This window comes from Trachymyrmex cornetzi, unplaced genomic scaffold (assembly GCF_001594075.2).
Source record: "Trachymyrmex cornetzi isolate Tcor2-1 unplaced genomic scaffold, Tcor1.1 scaffold121, whole genome shotgun sequence".
Taxonomy (NCBI): Eukaryota; Metazoa; Arthropoda; class Insecta; order Hymenoptera; family Formicidae; genus Trachymyrmex; species Trachymyrmex cornetzi.
This window is the reverse complement of record NW_017295773.1, coordinates 537276-557636: the sequence shown is the minus strand read 5'-3', so window position 1 is coordinate 557636 and position 20361 is coordinate 537276. Positions and strand designations below refer to the sequence as shown.

At 31.3% G+C, this 20361-nt stretch overlaps 1 protein-coding gene across 1 annotated transcript; it reads right to left on the bottom strand.

The window, feature by feature from the left end:
* Positions 1 to 7961: 7961 nt before the first annotated feature.
* LOC108767560 (facilitated trehalose transporter Tret1) lies at positions 7962 to 12766 on the bottom strand. The gene is made up of 3 exons (XM_018517499.1): positions 12459 to 12766; positions 9142 to 10018; positions 7962 to 8704 (listed from the first exon to the last, which is right to left on the bottom strand). Exons 1-3 carry the CDS (start codon positions 12616 to 12618, stop codon positions 8233 to 8235), a joined length of 1509 nt encoding a protein of 502 aa, XP_018373001.1. The 5' UTR covers positions 12619 to 12766; the 3' UTR covers positions 7962 to 8232.
* Between the last annotated feature and the right edge of the window lie 7595 nt (positions 12767 to 20361).

Sequence of the window (20361 nt, the reverse complement as noted above, 5' to 3'; positions counted from 1 at the left end):
ATGGCGGTGACGGTGGTGAAGGTGGTGGCGGTGGCGGAGGTCGTGGTGAGCAGGATACGGCAAACTGGCGGATCGACAGCGGGCGAACGGTACCCCCGTTCCGCAGGACACGCGCGGTAATTAATTCGCCAATCGACACCAGATTCCGCCGGATGAGAGTCGGGTTAATACGCGAAACGGTGAAGCCGGCTCTCTCCCTTCCGCAATCGACGTATAATTCTCGTCCTTACGCGATTATCGTTCTCATGATACAGGGAAATTCGCGATAACGGCGAACGCTATTCGGGGATAACGGATTTCCGTTAACGAAATCGATAAAATCGAGTTTAGCTGAAGGCTACGATCGACTTGCCGATGATTAAGTTTAAACGGCTCTCTTATCTCAAAGCTAATAAAGGCAAATTGTGGACACGGATTCTTTGCGGCGTTACGTGATACTGAGAGATACCAAGATTTTTTAATAACCGATAAATTTTTCTTTTATCTTCTTATTAATTATAAAAGCTGGGTATACTTTGAATGAGAAGTTTGTCGGCTCAACTTTCTTTTGACGTAAATTTAAACAGAGTTTTTATTATGTACATCGATAATGATAAACCTTCACTGTGCGATGTTGTCTAGAAACGTCGACGATTTCGTGTCTAATTAATGGTATATGCAAATTGAGAATTAAGATGAAAATTTCAATTAATCTGAAACTTTTGCTTGCGGAAATTTAAGCTACAATTATAATCTTATTGTAAGTTGTGCATTAAGCAAATCGGAGAATGTTACTTTTTCAACTTTCCATAATAATTGTAATAAATTCTCAGATAAAGTAGAAATCAGCAGCTGTGATTAATCCAAGCGACGGTTTTATGCTGACAGAAAGTTAAATACAGGTATAATTAAGTATAGTGTAACAGTAGCTGCATTAGTGAAGTAAAAAAGCGTATCGTTATGCCGCAATATAATAGCGTCATTAATTTGATAGATTTTTGTGCATCTGTCACATTTTAAAACGTGAAAATTCTATAAACAGTAATAATTAAAAACAGAAATATTAAAGAAACAGCGAAACTTAATAAATAAAAAAGTTCCTTGGCAGAAATTTAAGAAGACATACATCGAACTAATAAATAAAATTAAAACATTAAAAGATTTTTATTATTTTTATTATATTGTATTTTATCGTATTATTGAAAGTCCATTATTTATTTTAAATTATTTTTATTAATTAAGCTTTTGAAAGGCGTAAATAAATAGTCAAATCTTATTTAGTGTTATTAATTAATTGATATTAATACTTAGTGTTGTTAATTATACATTCAAAATTTTAGGGTTGTAATAAGCCATTTGTTATTAATCCCACGAGAAATACAAAATCTCTGCCAATAAGTTCCCTTCCAATTTTTCGGAAATCAGGTTACTTCGCTTCTTATTAAATTATTGATTTTTTCTTCTAAATTAAAATGGAAATAATTAGTGCGCGATATTAAGTGATATCCGAGGAATATTAATACGCCAATTAAAGTGACATTAAATTTAAACGATGAAATATGACCTATGCAGGCAGAATTTTAAGCACGCCGATAATATATAAGATATGCTGTTTTGCACCAGCTTCCATCTGCTCCCTGAAGTTAAACATGAATTTTTCTAACCGGATTCTCGGTATTCAACTATATACAGGGTGTCCATTAAGTCGCGGACCGGGCTAATAACTTGAAAGAAAAAAAATTTTATAATTCGGAGCTGAAAATCCATGTCGCATATTTCATCATTGTGACATTAGTGACATATTAGTTTTGTCATTTACATTGTCAAAGAATATTACGATTTTGGGGTCGCCCTCGATCTTAACTTATAGTAATGATGATTAATTAGACAGATGATTAAAATGTGCATCCTTTTTGCACGATATGGCTAATAATGTTTACGATTCATGAATGTATGGTTTTGGATATATATATATTTTTCTCAGACTGCGCCACACGAATTCCAGAACTTATTGGGATAGTACTCTCAGAAAGTATCCTGACGTACATTCCCACGAGTATAAGGTAAAGGTACTACTTACTTTCGTTGCGCGAGCGATCTTGCAATAAGTTTCCCTTCCAGCTCAAGAGCTAGGTAGGGTAATTGAAATTGTGTCGAGTAAATGTTACGATTTTTTATATATTTATTGTGTGAAAATTTTATTGAATGGAAGCTTTTTCAGATTGTTTAAAATAATTAATAGTTATAGTCGTAAAATGATTTGCGATTATTGCGACATCGAAGTGTCGTCACACTTGATTTCCTATTTCTTAAAAAAATAATACTAATACTAAAGAAGGTAATTCAAGCATAACAAGGAAATAATTTGCAATCATTACAAACTCCTGCAATCAAATGCAGCTGTTGCACTGCAAGTAATTAGTACACGATCATTTTGATGGTACGTCATATCCATTTATGTACAATTTTCTCTCTAAATATCTCCCAAATCCTATCCGAGCTATTTCGAAATATTAGCTTATTTTTGCTTCAATTTACAAAAGAATAAATCTACAATTTTTATGAAGTATAAAGTCTAACAGTTGGAAATTTGTGCCAAATTTAATTCACGTATCTTAAATAATCCATCAAAATTTTTATACCAATTTAAATTTTAACACAAGATGGATATGTTAATAACACAAATATATTATATAAAAAATTAATATAAAAAATATAATACTGACACAATCTGTTTGCAACAATTGTGGAAGCATATTTCTTCAATCAAATTAACATTTAGAATATGTTAAATCAACACACATATACATTTACATCTTTTATTCATTTATCTTAGAATTCACAATTTGATAAGGTTGCGAACTTAATCGAGAAGCAATAAACAAATCATTGAAAGAAACATCCATTTCAACTATATCTTAAAAATATGCACAATAAGCTAAAATTACTAAAAACATGTATATGCTTCTTTTTATTCGTTGACCTGTCCTTAATTAATAGCTCTTTTATTATGACAACTCGATATCTATCTTTGACATATTATTAACCCATTCTCGCCCCGAAACGAAGAATAGACTGTAGATGTTTTTTTATTTATTAGTTTTGAAGTTCAATAATATTTATACACATTTACCTTTGATGATTAGTAATTCATTAGTATCTAGATCTGTATAAGGTTTGCGTTTGCTAAATGTATTTCCAGTTTTCATGCTGGCCTTTTATCATTAATCCCTATTCATATACGATCGATTGCAAATATTTCGACTTTTCATCATTTCTGTATGCGTCATGTTTCACACAATACTTTATTTAAATTATCATGAAAGAAGTTTTTACTGCGCGCGCTGAAAAGATTCCGTGCAGTCAAAATATTCAATACCCTAATTACATTGTTTAACAAAAAAAGTCAAAACAAGATTAATGATCTCCCGTAATTTTTTGGACAAAAAAAATGTAAAAATAACCCTTTTATAAATTTAATTACAAATTTCTTTAAATTGTAACATGACGAGATAATTTTGAAGACAGATTCGTATTTAGCAGCCAAAGAACTAAAAAAAAAATGACTAATTTTGTTCTGGAGTTTTGAAAATGTCACTTTTTATGAAACAGTATTATGTATCAGGTTAATTAATTAATTTTCTTTTTGTAACACCTTATTTGTTCGTTGTTGGCCTCATTTTTTACATATTGTTGTTCACAATTTACATTTTAAAACTACATTATTTTTGTTATTTACTTACTTATTCACGACTTAAATTATTTTAATATTAAGAAATGTTAAATCAGTTGAATAAAATATTCAAACAATGTAATCACGTTATGTTAAATTAACCATTAGATACCGTTAAAAATTCAACACAAAAATTTTAATTAACAAGGATCCATTTTTACACAGATACAAAATATTTTTACTGTATATAACCCCATGTGTAGCATTCCTATTTTTAAGATTAGAATTGTTGCGGAACGCAAATATATTTTTTCCTATGCTTTCGTCGGGAAGGGGCGGAGAAGTCATTAGTGTTGCGAGATGTGACTCGAGAAAATCTCTGCAGCTTTGTCGTGATACTAGAAGATTATATGTAACAGCTGTGCGCCCCTGAATATACATCTTGACGCATGGTTTGAACAAAACCTTGTCCCAAGACATGATGCTTCGTAATATTTCTTGTGAGATATAAGCTACTGATGTAAGATACGACACGGCAATACATCGTTTTCGCGACATATGTGTGACCAGCATTGTTTAGAGTTTTCCATTCGTGCATGAATGTAGTTGCAACAAGGAATTGTGAAATATATCTGATCCTTGATTTAATATTCAGAGGAATTTAGATCGAGGACAAAATACTATTCCGTCTTTATAAGACGATTTTCGAGGATTAAACGCGCGATGTAAATGTATAAATTCTATTTCATTCTTCTAATTTATTATAATAGAATATAATATGATTGATTTTATAACATATCTACACGTAACTTAAATGTATCACACGATAATCACAAATAGAACTTTTTATAAACAGGAAAGTATCGAAGTTCTATGTTGAAACGAAAGTTGTATTATATTTTTAAAAAGACGAGAGACGTATAATATATTGCGAAAAAATATATTTCACAGCCCATTGATTAGCAAGGAAAGAAACCTTCGAAATATTCTTTATGTCAAACAAGACATTTACTGAAAAATTGTGGATATATAAAAAAGCTCTGACAAATCGCACACTATTTTCTCAACAAATATATTACGAGACGATCGAAGCATTTTTATAACAACAATAAAAAGCTTGTCGTTAAAGAGATGGAGAGACGGATATGCCGGATATTGCTTTTCACATCCATTCTTACGTGTCCAACCGTCCTTACAGCATGTGATTACAACTTCTCTTTCATCTACTTCTCGCGCGTCCTCCCTCGCCATAATAGTCTTCGGAGACAGCGGAAAGGGACGACGAAACTCCACAATGTGGAACGTCATCAGCGGGACTTATGAAGGATAAGTTGTTCAAACCTCCGGAAACCGAGTCCTACTTAGGATTTATAGCACCGCAAACTTCTCATCTCTCAGCAAGTGCTGATGGCTGCTCATTTATTTATGCCTTCATAAAGGATTTCGTATTCTTTCCAGTGGTAACGTGGTAGCTATTATGTAACGCGTAGAATTATTAACATTACATCCTTTTTTATTGTTTATTACATGAAAGCGTACACGCGTATGCTTGATTAATATTATATTATTATTAATCGATGCGTATTTTTTATGAGATAATATAAATATTCCTTGTTTTAAAAAACTGAATATTCGTCTCACTACAAAGATTTATCTGGACGTCGTTTCTTGCTGCAGTTTTACAAATTTGAATATTCAACTTGATAACGAAGTCAGGCAAGATTCTATTGAAGTAAAGACTTGAATTAAAGCATCGAAATCAGAATTATGTTAAAATAAAATCGGAACTTTATTTAAATAAGATTTTAATATGCGCGAAATACACATCGTTATTGTGTTTAATAAAAGGATATAGTGCAATGAGATTTTTGTTAAAGAAATATTCACTTTGATCTAGTCGAGAAATTTCTAGATAAATTTTACACGTGCAATTTTTCAACTCGCTGCATAGCTCTTAAGAAGATTGTGATTTGCTTCGTTTCACAATCGTAATAACGGAGAGAGATAGAAATACAGAAATACGACCCTGAGAAAAATTTCTGGTTGAAGATGAACAAACCAATAGATTTTGATCATATACGGAAAAAACGGTTTTACTAAAGTCTCTAAACATTTAATTAGATACAGATCTGAAAATAAAATTTGTTAGATTATCAGAATAACTACCTATACTTGCTAGAATGTTAAACCTTTTTGTAGTATTGCTCATTATGTTTGAATTCTACATAATAATTTTGATAGTCTCCAATAAATTATTTTCAAATTTGTATCTAAATTAAATTGTTTACATACTTCAGTAAAATCGTTTTTTCCGTGTATCAATCAAAATTCTAGTTCAGGTAATCAGATTATGATAACTCTAGAATTCTGATTGATATGATCAGAGTCTCCTGATTCATTCGTTTTTCAATCAGAAATTTTTCTCATTAAATGATTTACATCAAATAAGGCGATGTAATGATGTTAAAGTTGATATCAAGGTAAAGCAAACGCTACTGCGAAAAGCAAATCCCGTCACAAACAGGATTTCTCTATTGTAAGCACTTCCGAAGAATGTACGCGGGGAATAGGACTCCTTTTACCTCATTATACTTGGTACCTAACTTAAATCAAATAGTAATCCCCTATTGTGAAACTTAACGTAATATCTCTGTCGGTGACCGAATTGCCTTTATACCACTTGTTATACTCTGCTGCAACAAGTAGCGGCGGTAGAAGACAAGTGGATTTAATAAAAATCAATGAGAATTTATTTGTGGCGATATAATTTATAAAAATCAGGAATTTTTTCAACAATTATCAGAAATAAAGAAACGCAAGAGTTAAATAAATTAATTAGTTTAGAAAAAACCAATAGCAAAATTTATATTAAATTTAACACATCTCACGCGTTCTAAACAGTCCACTCAAATTTTCGTATTAATGTTACATGAGATAAATTTGAATGTTAGAAAGTGATACAAATTATGTAAAAATTAACACAAGAATGTAACACTTTGATATAATTTGGAAGTAAATTGTGCAAGCATATTTGTGTAAATGAAGTCAACATTTCTAAAGTTTTAAATTAATACATACATTTATTTTTTATCTTAGAATTTATACTTTTAAAATATATGATATTTGTGTTACTTGTTTACTTATAAATTTGGCCAGTGTGAAGTTGGCACCCCATTTTGAAAAAATCGATATTTTATACACAGTTCCGTTTGCACCCACAATAGTTCTACAGTTCCTGCTAAGTTTTAACAATAGTTCCGCTAATTTAGCAAAAAAAAAAAAAAAATTTTTTAGAAATGGGATGCCAACTTCGCACCGGCCAAATTTATTAAATTAACACTCAGATAAACATTTAACATAAATTTTAGTAAGGACCGGTTAACACAAGTACAAAATATTTTTTTACTGTGAACAAACAAATCGGAATAGTTGAGCTCTTAAAATAAGTTATGGAATTCAATTAAGCATATATAAGAATTCAGTCAAATCGAAACTTGCATATAAAATAATGTAAATGAATAATGAAATTAACGACCGTTTTGCAGCATTGCCTTTGCGAATTCCAAGAGATGCAAATATTTGTTGACTTCCGTTACCGTGACTCGATAAGAAAGGTAAATGCTATTGTTTAGCGTGAAATGAGTTTGTTGCATTATCATTTGTTGTATTGTTAATTGACAATATTAAGGAAAAAGACAGAAAACGGGTGCAACATTTTTTTGTGCACGATTTGCAATTGGCACTAAAAGGAAAATATAACATTCTTTTCTCTGTCTCTTCTTTATTTCTCAACACACTTGTATTTCTCGTGACAAACGTGTAGCGCGTGACATCCAGTGAATGGAATTCACTTTAACTTGGATGTTAGTTTGTCGGTAACATTGTTTGCGACACAAAAAAATTTGTTGATTTAATAAAGAAATAATTTAATATCAATTATTATACGTAATTATAAAACGCTTTAAATATTTTTTCAGAATAATAAGATTATCCAACGTATAAAAATATAAAGAATTTTATTGAAAAATATAAGCTTTCTTAGCCTCTGAAAAGTATTCCAAAATAAAAATTCGAGAAATTTAAAAAAAAAATAATATAATTATGTAGAATTCGGGGGACTCCTGAAATTTATATAAAAATTCTGCAAAATTGAAGAATTAAAAAAAAATTTTTCACCAGGATAATAACATTTTATAAATAATTCTTGATTAACTTTAATGAAATTAAATTTCTATAAAAAGACATTTGTATTTCATTTTTTACAACTTTAATCTTTCAAGTGTATATACATACAAAAGTGTTGCGCAGATACACTTACATATTAGTAGCTGTGTACAACATTTGAAACTCGTTCATCGTACAATAATTACATAAAAAGTGGAGTTAATATTCGCTTACGATAAATATATTCTTCTAAAAAAGAAAAAATATATAACACATCTCTCTCTCTCTCTCTTTCTCATTCTCTCTTTTTCTTTCCTTCACCAGCTATTAGGACTTTAGCGTTTCGACCTCTGCCGACTTAATTTCGGCGCTGCAAAAGTGCGACAAGATAAAAATACCGCAAGATGCCGGTATTTTCAGACCGGTTCGACTTGACATTCCGTTTTCGATTTTTGCCTTCGTTTGAGCTTGCTCTGTATCTCTTGCAATGTCTTGCCCTTCGTCTCTGGCACTACGAAGTACGAGAAAACCGCGGACGCCGCAGTGAAGCATGAGAACGTCCAAAAGGTCACGGCCTGGCCCATCCTGCACTCCATGGTCGGGAACAACTTGGTGACGGCGAATACTAGGCTCCAGTGCACTACTATAGACATGCTACTGGCAACACCCTTGGTTTCCGGCGGAAATATCTCGCTTATTATCGTGAATGGCACGGACCCGTAACCGATCGAAAAGACAATGTTGAAGAGAGCGAGGCTGGTCAGTGGCAGCCAGCCAAAGGTGCTCATGTCATTTCCTCCATCCTTGAGCTTGAAGTAGTAACCCAAGACGCTCAGACAAATGGTCATCATTGTGCCGGATATTATCAACAGCGGCTTTCGACCAAATCTGAAGAAAGAAGAGACAAAATCGATTTACAACCATACTGCTACTACATTGAATTTTAAGATATTTGAAAAAATTCATGAGATATTTTCATTCTTTTCTTAAATTCGAAGTTTAGAATTGAATAAAATAACTCGATACCTACTTCATGTAATGTAAGAAGAAGAAGAAGAAGAAGAAGAAAATAAGATGAAAGATAATATAAGCTCATTGGCTAAAGTCGTTATTTCCACCTAAATTTTTTGTGAGAACTTGTATAATTTTTTCGTTTAAGCTATCAATAAGACGAAAAATCTTTTCTTTTTTAATTAAAAAGTTTATAGTTTTAATTAATGAAACGGTGTATAATATGTATATGGCATGAGAAATACAATTTCTATATATTTATTAAAATAGAATGCACTCGATTAATTAAGGAGCTAAGGAATCCAGTATCTAACCTGTCGATTACGACAGCGACGAATATCGTCATTACGACTTCAGTGAACCCGATAATGATGGTCGCTAAGAAGGGATCAATCGTACTGTTCGCCGCCTGGAAGATATTGACCGTATAGAATAGAATCGCGTCTATGCCGCACAGTTGCTGGAAGAACATGAGTCCCACACAGGTGACAGCAGCCCTACGTCCGGCTTTGGTCCCAACGAGATCTTTGAGGCCGCCCGACAAGTTCTCCATCCTGTTAACGTCGTCTTGAAGAACAGCTATCTCTTCCGTGACATTGTAATGCGGTCCCCGCAAGATCGTTAGCACCTTGATGGCCTGGATCTTACGATTCTTCTGTACCAACCACATTGGTGATTCCGGCATAAAGGGCACGCCCAAGACGAAGGGCACCAGAATGGCGAAACAGGCAAGATTAAAGATTACATAGGAGCAGTATGCGCCCGCCACGTATGAAAACATGATTCCCAAGGAAAAGAACAAGGGAAATAAAGCACCTAAGGCACCACGAATCGATGGCTGGGCGATTTCGCCGGCGTAGACTGGTACGAGGACACAGGCCGCCCCGGCACCGATTCCACCGATGAACCGGGCGACATATATACTGTTGATGTTCCTAATCGTTAAGAGGGTGAGCCAGCATATAGTAAACGGCACAGCTGTTAAAAAGATGGCCCATTTCCGACCGATTCGATCAGCGATTTTACCAGTCGGCACGGCACCCACGATGGCACCCAGCGCCAACAAGGACGTTATCCACGAGATCTGATCCTCGGATAGTTCCGGGAGGAAGGATTCCGCTGATGTGAGATATGGCAGGATTGGCGACGTCCATCCAAGCGATATGCCGGCCTGCATGCCACCTAGTGCGGCTGCACATTAACAGCACGCTTTCATCGTTGGAAGAAAGATTTTTTTTAATTCAAGAGAATTATTGCTCTCAGTACACGAGATTTTTGTCAACTAAAAGAAAAATGATGTCGAAAATTATTGATTTAAATTATTCAAGATCAAAATAAAAAATACTAAAAAACGTCTTTAAAAAATATCTCATATTTCGATTACTCAAATTTAATTAAATTAACAAATCTATATTTTATTTATTAAAGCGAAGCGTGTGGAACACATTCTAAATAATTTAATTAATTGAAAAAAATATATTTTGCACCTCCGTAGTAAAGATCTATGTATATATTCTCTAAAAGATGTTATAAAGATATTTAGAGGACATCCGTATTTCTAAACGTCTTAGGAATGCGTTTGTATATTTCTCTGATAGTGGAATAATAATGCACAGAAGTTTCGTCGCTACAAATCTCTTGTTTATTCATTTATCAAATTCCATAGGAATAATATAACCACTTGAGGATCACACACAAGTTTCTCGTGATAAACATTGTAGCTACGAATAAGTTGCTGATTCAATTGTAGGCAAGTCTGGAAGTCGACCACTTTAGATAATATCGTCGATATCACCGCGAGACAACTTGTCGACTACATTACACATACATATATTATGCAATATGAGAGGAGTTTGATTTTATGACTGATTGATTTTATTATTAGTTAAATGATTGAGTTTCTTCGGATATTTACATATAAAGGGAGGCTAGTATTTATATTCTCCGCATTTTTAATTTTATAACATTTTACAAAAAAGTGTAGCAGTAAAATTCCATTCAATTTTAATTTATTTTAGTTGTTATCGCGTTCTTTTTTACTTATCGACACGAATGCAGTGATATGATACATATGTATACCTATAATCAGGCTTGGGTAAGTTAATGTTCTTTTTAAACTAAATTAAGTTAAAGTTAATGATTTATAAAATTAATAAAATTAAATTAAAAGTTGATGGAACAAAAAATTAACTTAATAAAAGTTAAGATTAAGTTAAAAATTAATGCATTCAAAATTAACTAAATTAAGTTGAAAGTTATTAACTTTTTACTTTTTTTTAACTTTTAATGTTTTAACTAGTTACTACCCTAGTTCATATATATATATATATATACACACATAATGTATAAATTTTGAACTGATGAAGACTTTATGAAGTTAAAACGTATGGAATAGAAATACAAAACAAAATATGTTATAATTATTTTCTAACATTTTTTTTTGCTCAGTTATTCGGTGGTTTAAATATTGTATTTGAACGTTATGCAATGTAACAAGCCTTAATTTTATTTTGTTTATTATAACTTCACAACTAAATAACTTCACAAAACTTGACCACTTAAAATTCGTTGTCAGTTTATCAGATTTCTGATAAGGAAATACACATTATCTTATACACAATGTTGACTCCTATTATAGCATATTGAATCTCTCTTTAATCACACTATAATATTTAAAACATTATGATATCCAATTATTAATATTAAACATAAAATCATATTTTATATAATAAAAGCGCTAACGCAAATGCGCTAAATTTACATTTAGTTTTGAGATTGAACAGATGTTACAATTTTAATCAAATATAACGTGAATCATAAATTAGCGTTATCTTTAATTACATTGAATTCCGCATATATTCCATGATAAAAATTTAATAAATTATACACCATTGGTATATAAAGCAATACTTCTCTTTCGTTTAATTTTTATTCTAAGTAGAACATTGATTTCTCGTCTCTTGCGTGTAATTTTTACTTTATAAAGATTTCGAGTATCAGTAATTGATTTTGACGCACCATAACATGATTTCTCTTTTAATAAAGCACTAATTTGACGGTTAGAAATGAATTTTATTGCGAGTATAATAGAGTATAATCCATATTACTTATAAAAAGACAGAATTACTTTTCCTTTCTTCAACAGAGACAGCTTTATCATCATTAGCTCACAATAGAGTTTATGTCCATAATTCAAAGTATTTAACTCGAGCTTTATTTATCGTAGGTTGCAGTCCATCTCTTTTAATTTAAGGAATATGAAGGGGATGTCAATTAAGACGTGTTATAAACGTAATATTGAATAATAATTAAAATGCCAAGAGTATACGTTATGTTAACAGATATGTCAAAGAAATACGTGTCAATATGTATCTTTACAGAAATTTAATTTAATACTGACTAACTAATATTGAAAAATAGTGATTAATTATTTTGAGTATTAAAAGTACTTTTGTTCAGACGTGTTTAATAAATTATTAGTAACTATTAAATTTCTGTAAGTATTAAATTGTCAAATAGATATTAAATTTCTGTAAGGGTATTAAAAATATGTATCGATGTTGAGAAAAGTTAAGGGTGTACTATGTAGATTTTCCCATATGCAAAACAACATTCGCCTTTTCTTACTCACCGCACAAAGTGACTAAAAACTGAAAGCGCTTTTTTCCCTTGCTGAAAGAGTCCGAATTATTCGACTCTTGTGACACGTGAGGCTCTTCTTTATCCGACAAGGTAACCAGAAGTGATTTCGAAATTGCATCATTGATGCGTGCCGTCGTACTGGTGTCCATCGTCAGGAGGAAATGGAATTGATTGATGAAGACAAAAGGAACGATCCTCGTCGCGAAGAAATCAGTTTCTCGCGTTTATCACGAACATAATAATAAACTGTCGCGAAATAAATAAAGATAAAAATCACGTTCCGCGCCTCACCCGTTCTCTAGCCCGTTCGTCACACCGATGCGCGTATATATATCGCTTCTTCAATTTATATCTCGAACAAACGCTTATCACTTCACCGTTCCCAGAAAAGCGTTCGATACCACCCGCGTATCATTCGCGATTGTTAGGGATGCCGCCAACGACATATATGTACCAAACATTCTGTTCGTAGCTTGAAACCGGAAATTGACAGTTTATGTGATGTTTAGGACCAGTGGTGTCTCTTTCTATTTTGATGAGAGCAGTGCGAGAGACTGAAATAGCACAGGTCCTAAAACGCCACATAAACTGTCAATTTCCGGCTTCAACCCCCACCATTGAAAAACATGGGAATGCTTGGTCTATGTATATATGTCGTTGGATGCCGCAGATACTTTATCTGCCGCGAGTGAAAGATGATATGACTTAAAATCGACATGACTTAAGAATAAGAATCTGTTAATCTTAATTGAATCTGTAATGCTGAGCTTTTGTTTTTCTCTGCAATCTGCGTTTATATTTACACACACGCACGCACGCACACGCACACACGCACACACATGTCACTTAAACGTAGTTATCCTAGCAAACATATTTATCTTAAGTAGCAGTTATCTTCTATATGAATTTTATGGCTCCGTTATTCAGCTTAAATTGGAGTAATAATGAAAAATTGAAGTGATAATTTTACAGATTTGAAAATGCTAGTAGCATTAAAATTAAATTGTTAGCATTAAAGATTTAATTTAATTTGTGGGGGGGAGAGGTGGAATAATATTTTTTGATTGTATTACAAGTCCGAAACTAATCGAAGCTCAATGCACTCACGATTCGTTATTTTTTTTTTATACATATTGATTATTAAATAATGTAATTTTTATATCTAATATCTCACTTTTAAAAAAAATAACGAATTGTTACTGTCTGAGTAACGGTAACGCATTACTTTTTAAAATTATTAACTAGTAACGGTAACGAATTTTATTTAAATACTTTTTACAAAAAGTAACGGTAAGGATAATGCGAATTTTCACTGCAATCATTTAAGTATGAAAACTTTGAGTTGATATATAGATTTTTAGTCCTTAAAATCATTTTTCTCGAAAGTAAAGCATTGCATAAGAAAGATTTTAGATTCTTTCCTATTTTTCGTAAAAATCATCTTTTTTTTTCAATTATATTACCATTTTTGGAAATACGTATATTAGTAAAAAATCTTACGCCAGCAATATTCAAGTTAAAAATATCTTTCTCTTTAACATGTTTTGTGATCTTGAGAAAATATTTGCGAATAGAAGTGAAATTAGAGACATTCCTTACTCGCGAGAGGTCAAAAGAGAAACATGTGAGTGAAGAACTAATCGCACTTGTGTTTAGAAAGTCACTATTTAAGAATTTAAAGAATTTCTGTACTTCTTCTGTTAGTTGTTAAGATATTAGCAGCTTGAAATTGATGAGAGAGAATATTTCGCGCTTTTCGAATTTACTATTAAGTATTAAATTTTTACCTCTACTGTGGTACATTAACTAAAATTTAATATAATTTTTACGTAATTGTATATCGCGTAGAATTGATTTTTAAGAAAGCAATAGAAACGCAAAAAATATGACATTTATGAAAAATTTTGAAATCTTAATTCCACTATTTCTTTCTAAATACAAGTAAATATATTCTGTAGCGCATTATTTTTGAAAATAGCTATTTATTTTGCAGAATTTTTACCTTTATATTTGTTTATGTCTTTATAATTGGCGTGTACACACATGAAATGTGTTCATTATTTGTTAATTTGCAAATTTAGCGTCAGACGAATACTTATTACTCATGCGAAGTATAATCAGACGAAAGCTAAATATGGAGTTAAGGCACACACGTGTTAGGAATCATAACGTGACAGTCCGCTTTCGCAAGACAAAGCTTTGCTAAAGAGGACGAAGATGTATACGTAATCTTGAGAGCACTAAGCATGTTTTTAAGACGCATATTCCGCTTTGTCTTTAAATCAAAATTACAGCAAATTTGTGTCTTAATACTAATTTTAATATTTTAAAATTTAAATTTTATATTTACACATATTCACATTTATATTTGAAAATATTTCCAAGTTCAAGCCTTATCGAGTTAGTAGTAAAAAAAACATAAGTGTTATTTATAAAAAGACAATCTATACTATAGATAATATAAATACTTGCGTTTGTTATTGCAATAATAAATCGTCTATCTCTCTAATAAAATAAATAAAATTTATTTTGTATAGTAATTTTTAATTTCATTTATCAGTACAATGATATTAAGTTTCGTATATATATTCTACTTTTATCAGTAGATAGCAAGTTGATAGTGCTTAATATACGTAAAGAAAAATTCAGGTGAGCGTAAATGTGTATACAACAAAACTAAGTCTCTGCGTATGCCAACTTGTAATTAAAATAACAAAAAATAACCTAAATGTGGGCTAATGAGAGTCAGCGCGAGCGAAGGTGCGCAATAAATCTTCACAAATAAAATTTGTTACTTCATATGATGTGTTGATCTCATTTTTATTTGAAATATTGATATCTTGAACGTTTCGATTCTCTCTCTCTTTGGAATTTTCATCAGCAAATTTCTTAACCAAATAAAATTTGAACGATCGTCCGATGTAGAGTCACTCGCAGGTTGCCAAAACTGTAGTGTTATCTGTTTTAAATTTATATATATAAGATATTTGAATTCAACCATTAAAATAACGAGTAACTCAACTTGTAATAACAAATGTGTCAATATCTACTTCTGATGGGCGTTGTCGACGATGAGATATCGCATCATTATCTCATTTCATTATAGACGGTCCATATTTGTCGCCATTGACGCACAGACTGGCGTATGCAAATGATGCAATACCGTATTTACACATCTCGCGCGTTAAAAGTAGAAATTGTTATTCAATTATCTTTTGTTCATCTAATCTGTCTTTGTATGTGTGACATTTCCGTATTTCTGTGAAACGTAACCTTGGAATTGATAGTTTAAGCAACATATTCAGACAGTCAAACTGTGATATTAAAGAAGGCAAATCTCTTAACATTAACAATTAAGGATTATGAATATAAATTCGTAATTTACAATACTCTTTTGTTATTATAATAATTACACTTAAGATTGTACTGAGGATGACCTAAAAGAGAAAGATTGAAACATTTATTTTATATCACAGATTATACTAAAGAATTGTAAAATAATTTGTTACATTTATTAGTATAATTTATTTGTACTTATATTTACATTTATATGATACATACGACCGGTGTTGGCTCACATTGTTATTATTATTAGGAAATGGAAGTAACTAGTTACTTAATTACTTAGTTATCTTGTTACGGTAATAACATTGCGAATTTGTTGAATGATAATAATATAATACCAGATAGTTATGACGGGTCAAAAAAATCGTTTATTACTTTGTAACTCGTGCAATTTGTAACTTGTTACATTTTTAATGTAACTTATAACGGAGTTTAACCTGTACAGCGTTACTCGTTACTTATTACTTTTTCCAATAAGTAACGCGTAATGGTGACAATTTATTTTTTGAAGTGACTTTCTTGAACTTAGCGTAACTTCATCATTACAGTCATAAAAAATTGCTACATCATTATCAAATTGTGTGTTTATTATTATAAAAAGTAACGGTAAAAGTAACGAAAAAGTAACTGTTCCAATCCTTGAATGTATTACTATTTTATATTTACTTTGTGAGAGCCTAATGTAGTTAATTGTTATTAAAAAAGGATTTTTTTAACTTAGAGTTTAAAATTACAAAAGCAGGTTATAAAACTGTAATTGCTCTTTAATTTGAAGAAGATCTACATTGATAGCATATCAGTTTAAAGCTTAGCTATTAATATTTTTGCGGGAATAATTCGAGTTTTAGTACACTGAAAAAAAATATCGTCAATTTTAATAAATATTTAGTTGAATACATGTCAACTAAATATTTATTAAATATAAAGATATATTTATTTGATACAAGAAATGTTAATTTGATTTAATAATCATTTTTTTATTAAACAAATATTTATTTACTGTAAGTAAATATTTAGTTGGCAGTATTGAACTAAATATTTATTAAAATTGACTATATTTTTTTCTCAGTGTACTTAATGCTCAACTTATTCTCGTTGCTTATGTATTTTACATTTATTTCGTGAATTTGATTAGATGCCTTTGTCTTTAATTTTGCAAAATGGCAATATATAATTTTAAAAAATAATCATTAAAAAAACTTAATAAATATTTGTTTGAATATTATAATCACTAATTAAATATTTACTGAACATATTTATTTGTAAATATATAGCGTATTCCGCATGTCGGAGGGATCCATCTAAAAATGAATTGCTAGGGATTTTTAAAATGATCATGAAAACATGTTCAACATGTTTAACATGAACATGTTGTATAACATTGAAGGTCAAAAAAATAAATATTACGCTGTGCATTTAAAATCTTGTATTTTGTTACAATTTTGTTTAAACTTTAAGGAGTATAACATAAGTGATTTCCCCTTTTTTTCAATGTAAAAGTAAAATCGCTTATTTACCTGTAAAACGTAATTATGGTACGTTTTATCATATCAGTCCAGGTATACCTTATGTATATGTGTTGTAAAAATATGAAAGTTTTCTTTTGCATTTTTCGAGGATATATCGAGAGTTAAAATGTGAAGGCTGTGCAAACATATTCCACCTTATCTATCTTTACGTTAATCTTCCCTGTTACATACGTATCCAGTTATAACTGTCTAAAACTCTCTCTAAAACTATCGAAACACTAAATTTATTGAACTTATCATTAATGTAAAAGAGCAAAGATTGAATGATGCAAGAAGAACGATTGCAGAAAATATTTTATTGCGTTTTATTGCAATGTATGAGATAGAGTTTACTGTAACCTGAAATTCATGATCTTCAAAGTTAAACGCAACTGTAATTTAAAACGAATTTATCAGTCGACCTTTCTACTTATTATTTATTTATTTTTCCTGAAAATGAAAAGTAAGCTTTCTTGCAATGAAAAATGTAAAAAACGAATCTAGATAGTACAGAATATAGATCGCACTTAGATGTATCTAAAAATATAATTATGTTTGTAGAAATAAGCAAACAGGAATAATATTAGTAGAGTTTTAGAAAAATATTTATTGAAACAATAGCTTGGAATATTAAATATTTCTGTTATAGCATATAACTATCATTAAAAAATTATAAAAGAATTATAATATAAGTATGATAAATATATGCAAATTTTTGTACGAAAAATGTGGACCATAAAATGTGAGTCACAAAGTAAGGAGCAAGATTAGGCACATCATATAATTTTGCAAACATCAATCTTGTGTGATTAATTAATAAATCTTAACATTATCAACGAATGTAGAGTAGGCTGTGTACAATGATTAAAATGATACAGTTTACAATAGTCGCCATTTGTGTCCTCATTAGATTGCAACACAGAAGTTTACATTCTAAAATAGCAGTAATCCAAGTTAGCGATGAAATGCTGGGTGATTCTTTGACTAGATTCAGACACATAGAAATTAATACGATGCTATTTGCCTTCTATTGCTACTACTATTAACTGAGATATAATAATACCAAGAATGAAGCGTCGAAAAGCTACGCTTATCTAAAACGACAAACCATATCTTTCGAAATTGAACGAAAAGGAAATCAGAGATAAAATTAAGTTGAGCTCGAAGTTGACGTAGTTTTTTCGGTAGTTACAGTTTTCCGGAGGAAGTACTTTGTTTTTATTCCTCACGCATGCAGAGTTCAATACGTACGTCCTTTAACAGTGCATCCGGTGTAACCGATATCAATGCGGTGGGAAGTGTGATGACCTCATTAATCAACAATCAAGGTAAACGCGATCTTTTGTCTTGCGTAAAAGGCCTTCGAAGATATCGCTGTAAACAAAGAGAGAAATAAATGCAGAATGTAAGAAGAAGACTTTTTATAAAAAAGTAAAAAAAGAATTTTTAAAAGATTGAAAAAATATATATACACATATGCAAAATATCTATAGGATATATTTATAATATTCTTTTGCGATATTTTCTACTATATATGGAACAATAATCGAAGAACATAAATTCAATTTTTAGATAAATATATCTTGAATGCTTTAAAGGATAAGAAAACACGAATAGACAACACAACTTGCCGTATTTCCTGTTAATAAGAAACCAGTGAAATAATATCTACTGTAGAATATCGCGTGGGAAGAGAGATGTACGTTAAAGCGAACGAAGAGACAGATTAACTGACCGTGCAACTTGATTTGTCAGCCGACGCAATAACGTATATACTTGAATCTAAACCAAGCATTTAGTTTCTCTGTATTCAGAGAGAAGATCATAAGAGCAATTATAACATAAAGGTGATAACTACACAAGGTTTAAAAGTGGAATTGATGTGTATATAGTTGAACAAACTAATGTACATACATGTATAATTGAATAAAATATTTTATATTATAGTTATCCCACGCAATAACAGCAAAATAATTTATTCAATTAAGTATATTTTTTTTTTTTTTTTTTTTTTTTTTTTTTTTTTTACTATCATTAGGTGTGTATCTTTTGCTCTGATTAATTGAGTATACAAAAAACGTAATGTTGACATTATGATAAAGAAACTGTGACAAAAAGCCTTATTTTTATATATATTCCCTTTTCTTTTCATCTAAGTGTAACTATAATTGATTAAAAATTATGCGTATTTCTAATATAACATGAATATATCCCCTCTTTTCAGTCAAGGTTGCTTATTTGGAAGAAAAAAAAGAGAATACATAAAGATGACTCTAATGCCCAATTTTTTCACTTCCAGAGTCGTGGATAACCTTATCCAGGAGATATCTCCATTGTATTCTGGGAGATAATTCTTGGATAAAGTTATTTTAGAGGTGAAGAAATTGGGTATTAGTCGCACAGTTTCTTAGCTTCATTTAGTTTCACTGATTAGCTAGAGATCGAATGCTTGATCCAGATGCATATGTCATTGAGCCAGTGCGGTGTATTAACGCCGAGTATTCACGCAGTAAACTCTTTGCGTTGCGGAAGCGTGGCGGACGTGTGGGGCTTCGCACGATCGATCAAATGAACGGTGTGGCCGGACCGTGGAAGAAATCACGGGGGATTCCTGACTCTCTGCGCCTATCTGGTCTGCGTGACGATAAACCATGAGCCGCCCCCGTCGCACATGGCGCATCGCGATGAGTAACGTCATGGACTTTCGTGTAAAGTCGTCAGTGGCAACGATTTAGTGCGGGTTTGTCGCGCATCGTTTGAGTGCATGAATACCCGCGGTATCCGCGCACAGTTTTCACGTGAACTCTTCTATCAATCATTCTCGATCATGAAGTTAATCTACGTACACTGAGAGAAAAGTGTTTGGTATTTATAATTGAGGGGATGAGAATAAAGGCATGATTCTACTTAAGCCCTTTTTCCGGCAATTAGGTTTTTCATGTAATATTGATCGTAACTTTTCTTAAAGTTACATGTCATAATACTTCTCTGTTACGATCAATATTACATGAAAAACCTAATTTTATAATTAGGCCTTTA